General features: G+C 36.9%; 1 protein-coding gene across 1 annotated transcript; it reads left to right on the top strand.

Annotated features, from left to right (window-relative positions):
• Positions 1–1,738: 1,738 nt before the first annotated feature.
• Positions 1,739–7,327, top strand: LOC133796219 (uncharacterized). Its single transcript, XM_062233695.1, has 3 exons — positions 1,739–2,776; positions 3,844–5,082; positions 5,638–7,327. The coding sequence occupies exons 1-3, from the start codon at positions 2,132–2,134 to the stop codon at positions 6,907–6,909; spliced, it is 3,156 nt and encodes a 1,051-aa protein (XP_062089679.1). The 5' UTR covers positions 1,739–2,131; the 3' UTR covers positions 6,910–7,327.
• Positions 7,328–8,436: the final 1,109 nt, after the last annotated feature.

Raw genomic sequence — 8,436 nt, 5'->3', positions numbered from 1 at the left:
TCCCTGGCCCTTCGCCATTTGGGGGATAGATCTAATAGGCGCCCTGCCCACCGGAAAGGGCGGGGTCCGTTACGCCGTGGTAGCCATTGACTACTTCACCAAGTGGGCCGAAGCAGAACCGTTGGCGACAATAACATCGAAAAAGGTGCTAGACTTCGTGGTTAAAAGCATCGTATGTCGATTTGGCCTACCTAAAAAGATCGTCTCCGACAATGGTACTCAATTTGACAGCGATCTGTTCACCAAATTTTGCGAGAGGCACGGAATTGTGAAAAGCTTCTCGTCCGTGGCCTATCCCCAGGCGAACGGCCAGGTCGAGGCTGTCAATAAAACTCTGAAGGCAAGCCTCAAGAAGAGGCTAGATGAGGCAAAGGGGATCTGGCCAGAACAGCTCCCCAAGTTCTGTGGGCCTATAGGACCTCACATCGGACTCCCACGGGTCACACTCCTTTCTCCCTAACCTTTGGAAGTGAAGCAGTCCTCCCCGTGGAGGTGAAGGTCCTGTCACACAGGGTCCGGTCCTACGACCAAGACGGGAACCACGAGCTCCTATGCCACTCCTTAGACTTAGTGGATGAAAGGCGAGAGGATTCACAACTCCAGCTCGCCCATTATCAACAGAAAATCACTCGCTACTTCAACACTAAGGTCAAAAGATGTGCCTTTAGCGTCGGTGATTTGGTCTTGAGGAGAGTTTTCCTGGCCGGGAAAGATCCCAAAGATGGGGTTTTGGGACCAAGCTGGGAAGGACCATACTGTTGCCCAAACTCTTAAGTCTCCTTGTTTTGATGATTAACAAATATTTGATTATTATTTGTTACTAATGATTTGTTGATTTTGTAGCAAAAACTAAAGTCAATTAGCACTTCAAAGTCAAAATTATGACCAAGGGCAAAATGGTCATTTTACCAAGTTTTCCGGAAACGACCCGAATTGGACTTCAAGACTCAAGAAACTCAAGATAAAGGTTTAACTTCATTTCTTAGTCTTGTAAAGTGATTGCAAGTATACTTTAAGTCATAAGTATAGAATTTGGCTCACTCACGCACTAAAAAATGGTGATTTTTTAAAATGAGAAATAATTATCCTAAATTCACTTTTAAGAAAATACATCCCGATACGGTCGTAACGCAATTGGAATTTTTGAAATCGGATAAACGAGCTAAAAGTTATAAAGAATTGAAAAATGGGAAAATAGGCTTAAAACTGATTTTGCTCTCTGTTTGCCATCCGGAATTCCGGATGGGCAACCGGAATTCCGGTTGCTTCCAACCGGAATTCCGGTTCCCTCATCCGGACTTCCGGTTCGCGGCAGACAGGTTCGAAAATTAACTCCTAACGGCTATAAACGGCTAGTTTTTTCCCAAACTCTATATAAACTCGTTTTTTTCTTCAAATTGGTGGTTGGCTGAGCATTTATTACATATACCAAACCAAATCCATTGATTTCAAAGAGCTTTCAAAGTTTACTCATCCAAACACATATTCACACACTTGAGCCAAAATTTGTATTTATTTCTTCTAAGTGTGCTTGCTAATCACTCTAGGTTTCTCATTGTATTATCATACTTCTAGAGTGATTTTTGCTTGTAATATCAAACACATTCCCATATTGAGATTGAGGTGAGGTTGGCACCGGTTTTGTAAACAACCCGGTTAGAGTGAGATTGGCACTTCAACAATCCGAAAAAGAGGTTGATAGTCCTTGGTGGTGGAAAACTATTGTAAGAGGTTTGGAAATACCTTGGTGAAAAATTCCCGGTTGTAAGGGTTAGTCAAGCCCGCTAACTTGGCTCGATAGTTGAACTCAAAGCTAGGTCCTTAGCTTTGAAGACCAAGGACGTAGGTGGCTTAGTTCTACCGAACCTTGTAAAATTCGAGAGTTTGCGATTTCTTAACCTTCAACTCTTTACATTACAAGTTTAATTATTTGCTATATCTATTTGATTGCCATATTATTTGCTTTTGCTTGATAAATTTGATTTATTGCATAATTTGGCATATTAAGTTTTAAATTTCCGAAATTAGTTTAAATTTCCAATTCACCCCCCCTCTTGGAAACATATCTTGGGTTAACAATTGGTATCAGAGCTAGGGCTCATTTAATTGATTAGATTTTACAATCTAGAGCATGGCGTTTCCAAGTAATTCACAAAATAACATGTTAGAAGGTCTAAGCACAACTAGAGCACCATTCTTTAATGGAGTAGACTTTCCCTATTGGAAAATTAGGATGGAAACATATCTTCAATCTATTGATTATGATTTGTGGCATATAGTGTCTAATGGTCCTTACATTCCTAAACATGTCATTAATGGTGTAGAAGTTATTAAGACATATGAGGCATATGACGAAGAAGATAAGAAAATGCTTTCTAAGAATGCTAAAGCTAAATATGCACTTATATGTGGTTTGGATAGAGATGTGTTCAAAAATATTGAACAAGCCTCTACCGCTCATGATATGTGGAAAATGCTTGAAGTCACTCATCAAGGAACAAATGCTATGAAGGAAACTAAAATTCAAATTTATTCTACTCAATATGAGAACTTTAAGATGAAAGCGGATGAAACTATTGCTAACATGTATACTCGTTTTACTACTATCACTAATGGTTTGAATTCTCTTGGCAAGGTACTTTCACAAAAGGAGATGGTGACCAAGATTTTGAGAAGCCTCACCAAAGCCTATCAAGGCAAAGTGATTGCCATTCAAGAAGCCAAGGATCTTTCAACACTTCCCTTGGAAGAACTAATTGGTTCACTCATGAACCATGAAATTTTCATGAGTGCACAAGATGAAGAGGAAGTTGAGAAGAAAAAGAAGACTATTGCATTCAAGTCTTCCTCCTCCCGTGCCATTAGTGAGGACGATGAGGATAGCATGTGTAGCGACATGGAGGACTTGGCACTCTTCACAAAGAAGTACAAAAAGTTCATGAAATTCAAGAAGAACTTTGGGAAGAAGCCACAAAGAGGAAGTGATTCAAAAGAAAAAGAAAGAAGGAGCAAAGATGATCCACCAATTTGCTTCGAATGCAAGAAGCCCGGTCACATGAAGATGGATTGCCCAATGAGAAAGAAAAATAAATACAAAGGAAGGGCAATGTTGGCGGATTGGCTCAATAGTGATGAGGAGGACTCCGACAATGAGGAGAAGAATGAAGTAGCTAACATGTGCATGATGGCTCTTGATGATGGGGTAAGCATTTCTAGCCAAAGTGATTATGATAGTGAAAATGATGATGATAACTTAGAAATACCATATGATGAGTTGTCTAGTTCATTTAAGGATCTATTTAATGATTTTGGAAAATTGCTTGTTAAAAACCAAACTCTTAGAGAAAAGACCAACATGCTATTAAAAGAAATTGAGATTTTGAAATTAAATGAAAAAGAACTCTTAACTAAATCTCAATGTACTACTTGCTCCTCTTATAAGAAAGAAATTGGAAAATTGCATGATAACATAAAAAGCCTTAAGAATGACATATATACTTTTACAAAAGGTAAAGAAGGCTATGAACTTATGCTAGGGAGTCAATCTTGTGGTTTTAAAAAAAGTGGTATTGGATATGATCCTAGTAGGAAACAAAAATTTTTGAGAAACTTCTTTGTAAAACCAACTAGCCTACCACACTTTACATGCACATATTGTAACCAAGATGGTCATACTATTTCATATTGTCATGTAAAGAGATATGCATATCTAGGCAAGACCAAATGGGTACCAAAGGGTTCCAAAACTAACAAGAAAGGACCCAAAGTTGTTTGGGTACCAAAGGCCAACAAATGATTTTATTTTTGTAGGAATCAACAAGGAAGAGCAAAAGCTTGTGGTTCTTGGATAGTGGTTGTTCCAAGCATATGACCGGTGACCCATCAAGATTTTCGAGTTTTAAGAGCAAGGAAAGTGGCTTTGTCACTTTTGGAGACAATTCAAAAGGAAAAATCTTGGGCATTGGTGATATCGGTAACATATACTCTCCATGTATTAAAAATGTGCTTCTTGTTGATAACCTTAAACATAATTTACTTAGTATTAGTCAACTATGTGATAAAGATTTTCGTGTTGTTTTTGAATCCTCAAAATGCTCCATTGAAAATGCTTCAACCAATGAAGTTATTTTTGTTGGAGAAAGGAAGGATAATGTTTATGTTATTGATGTTGATTCCTTTGATAGCAAAAATAAATGTTTGACCGTTATGAATGATAATTCTTGGTTGTGGCATAGAAGATTAGGACATGCTAGTATGGATTCTATTTCAAAGTTGGTTAGAAAAGATCTTGTTGTTGGTTTGCCGTCTATTCCTTTTGTTAAAGATAAACTTTGTGATGCATGCCAATTTGGAAAACAAATTAAAACATCTTTTCATTCCAAGAAAGAGATTTCAACCTCTAGACCTTTGCAATTGCTTCATATTGATTTATTTGGTCCTTCAAGAATTGCTAGTCTAGGTGGTAAATACTATGCATTTGTGATTGTTGATGATTTTTCTAGATTTACATGGGTTATATTTTTGAAACTCAAAAATGATGTTTTGGAAAATCTAGTTAAATTTTGTAAGAGTGTGCAAAATGAAAAAGGGTATTCAATCACCTCCATTAGGAGTGATCATGGTGGAGAGTTTGACAATGATGCTTTAGAATTGTTTTGTGATGAACATGGTTTTAACCATAACTTTTCGGCTCCAAGAACTCCACAACAAAATGGAGTTGTCGAAAGGAAGAATAGAACAATTCAAGAAATGGCTAGGTCAATGCTCAATGAAATCTCATTACCTAAATATTTTTGGGCCGAGGCCGTTAATACTTCTTGTTATATTTTGAACCGTGTTTTCATTAGGCCTAACATGAATAAAACCCCTTATGAGCTTTGGAAAGGGAGAAAACCCAACATTGGATATTTTAGAGTTTTTGGATGTAAATGCTATATTTTGAACACCAAGGACAACCTTGGAAAATTTGATGCAAAATCCGATGTTGGAATTTTTATAGGTTATTCAACACATAGTAAAGCTTATAGAATTTATAACAAAAGAACTAATGTTGTTGAAGAATCTATTCATGTTGCATTTGATGAGTCTAACCCTCCTACAAGCAAAAGTGTAGATGATGATGTTGTAGGTTTGGGAGAAGAGGTTCAAAAGCTTGACATTGGAGAATCATCTAACGCTCCATCACAAACTCCCAAAGAGGAACTACCCGAGGAAAAGGTAAATGAAAGCAAAGGTATGGATTCTAACCTCCCTCATGAGTGGAAGTTCAAAAGTGCTCATCCTATAGACCAAATTCTAGGTGATCCTTCACAAGGAGTCACAACTAGAAGCTCCCTTAGAAACTTATGTAATTTCATTGCTTTTATTTCTCAAATTGAACCAAAGAATTTTAAAGAGGCCGAGTTCGATGAATCTTGGCTTCTAGCTATGCAAGAAGAAATAAATCAATTTATTAGAAATGATGTTTGGGAGTTAGTTCCAAGACCGTCACACCAATCGGTGATTGGAACAAAATGGGTCTATAGAAATAAGGTAGATGAGCATGGGGTCATTGTGCGTAACAAGGCTAGATTAGTGGCCCAAGGTTACAATCAAGAAGAAGGAATTGATTATGAGGAGACCTTTGCCCCGGTAGCAAGACTTGAGTCCATAAGAATGTTATTAGCTTTTGCATGCCACAAGAATTTTGTCTTGTATCAAATGGATGTCAAAAGCGCTTTCTTAAATGGATACATTATGGAAGAGGTTTATGTCTCTCAACCCCCCGGTTTTCAAGATCACAAACACCCTAACCATGTTTACAAATTAAAGAAAGCATTATATGGTTTAAAGCAAGCTCCTAGAGCTTGGTATGATCGTTTAAGCACTTTTCTTATCTCAAATGGTTTTTCAATGGGAAAAGCGGATAATACACTTTTTATTAAAAGAAAATCAAAAGACATTATTATAGTACAAATCTATGTTGATGATATTATTTTTGGTGCTACTAATGATGTTCTTTGTGAAGAATTTTCAAAGTGTATGCATAGTGAATTCGAGATGAGCATGATGGGAGAGCTCAACTTTTTCCTTGGACTTCAAATAAAGCAACAAAAGAATGGAATCTTCATAAGTCAATCCAAGTATATCAAGGATCTACTTCAAAAGTTTGACTTGGCCAATGCAAAGTCCATGAAAACCCCTATGAGCACCTCCATAAAGATGGACAAGGATGAAAGTGGTAAGGATGTTGACATCACCAAGTATCGAGGTATGATTGGCTCATTATTATATTTAACCGCTAGTAGACCCGATATTTTGTTTAGTGTTGGTCTATGTGCTAGGTATCAATCATGTCCCAAGGAATCCCACTTAAGTGCCGTTAAGAGAATCTTTAGATACTTGATAGGCACAATGAATCTAGGACTTTGGTATCCCAAGAACTCAAACTTTGAAATCATTAGTTACTCGGATGCGGACTTTGCCGGTTGTAAGTCGGATAGGAAAAGTACTAGTGGAACATGTCACTTTCTAGGAAACTCTTTAGTGTCATGGTTTAGCAAGAAACAAAACTCGGTAGCCCTATCCACAACTGAAGCCGAATACATAGCCGCCGGTAGTTGTTGTGCTCAAATACTTTGGATGAAACAAACTCTTAAGGATTTTGATGTTGATTTTGAATGTACACCCATAAAGTGTGACAATACTAGTGCCATTAACCTCTCTAAGAATCCAATCTTGCATTCTAGAGCCAAGCATATTGATATAAGGCACCACTTCCTTAGAGACCATATCCAAAGAGGAGACATTATGCTAGATTTTGTGAGCACCAATTTCCAACTAGCGGATATTTTCACCAAGCCTCTTAGTGATGAGAGATTTAGTTTTATTAGAAGAGAGCTAGGAATGACCAACATAAATGAAATTTAAGGTTTACTAGCTACTTGAATATCATATCTCTCCTTACTTACTTATGCATGTATACTCTCACTATAATATGATTCTATGCATAAATAAGCAAAATCTTATAACACTTGACCTATTAGATATATGTCTTTGAGGATAACAAATTATAGGTCATGATATGAATCTTTGGTGAACTTTGAACTCATTTTTGATTGAGTAAATATGTGAATTTTTGCATATGTGCCTAGTATATGTGTTTATGTGTTTAAACTTGTCTAAATAAGTCTATCTAGTATGCCTATAGGGTTTCTATGCTTGAATTACTCTTTGAACAATTTTTAGGTATGCTAAGTATTGAAAATTTGTTAGTTTTTGCCTAAATGAGTGTTTTTCGCCAAACTTACTCAATTTTCAACATTTTTCAAATCCGTCAGTTTGAGCACCTCACATTTAACATATTTGAACTATTGCAAAAAGAATTTTTCGATTTGGTTGCATGAAACTCATTTTTGGTAGACTTCTACTTTTCAAGGCCTTTTTAAGGCATTTTTCGAAAAATCTACCCAAAATGCTCAATTTTCATCATTTTTCAAAACCGTAACTTCCCTCATCTCACATTTAACATTATTGAGGTGTTGCAAAAAGAATTTTTCGATTTGGATGCATACAACTCATTTTTGGTAGATTTCTCCTTTTCAAGGCCTTTTAAGGCATTTTTCGAAAAATCTACCCAAAATTCTCAATTTTCAATATTTTTCGATTCCGTCACTTCACACACCTCATATTTAATATTCTTAAACTTCTGGAAAAATAATTTTTCAATTTGGTTGAACAGATTTCGTTTTTGGTAGGTTTTTGGCTTTCTTGAATTCTTTTTTAAAACTTACCGTAAATCGTCATTTTTCAACATTTTTCAGATTTTCTTGTTTGAGCATGTTCATTTTCTCATATTTTAGGTGTTAGAAAAAGTTTGGAGTCAATTGGGTTAAAAACAAAGTTTTTGGGCACTTTTTCGAAAAGTGGGCTGGGCTGGTGCACCAACCGGAATTCCGGTTGGCTGTGCACAGACCAACCGGAATTCCGGTTGGCGCCTGACAGCAGCCCTTCAGTTTTTTTTTGCCTTTTTTAAATGCATTTTGTTCAAAATAAAAACCCTACCCACGACTCTTTTTCCCCATTCTGACTCTACACCCTAAAATACAAGCCTCCTCTCTCTTTCCTCTCAAAAATCACTCCCTCAAACCCTCACTTCATCATCCATTTCTCTCCAAAACTCTCTTTCTTTTCTTGTTTTCCCTTCAATGGCCTCATCATCCAACCCAAGGAAGAGCAAGAGGGTTCTTAATGCTGAACAAATCAGGGAGAAAAGGGCTAAAGGCAGAAATGAACCCACTCTCTTCTACAACCAAGAGGACTTCAATAGGTTCCATGAAGCTTTCTCCTCTAGGCCTATTATCAAAGGTAAGTTTTGTGACCTTCCAAGCCTAGCTTGTGTCAAATTCAGTTATCACTTTGAAATGTTAGGGTGGAAATCATTTATCAATATTAAGA

The sequence above is a fragment of the Humulus lupulus genome, chromosome 8, assembly GCF_963169125.1.
Source record: "Humulus lupulus chromosome 8, drHumLupu1.1, whole genome shotgun sequence".
NCBI classification, from domain to species: domain Eukaryota; kingdom Viridiplantae; phylum Streptophyta; class Magnoliopsida; order Rosales; family Cannabaceae; genus Humulus; species Humulus lupulus.
This window is presented reverse-complemented; position numbering and strand designations above follow the sequence as displayed.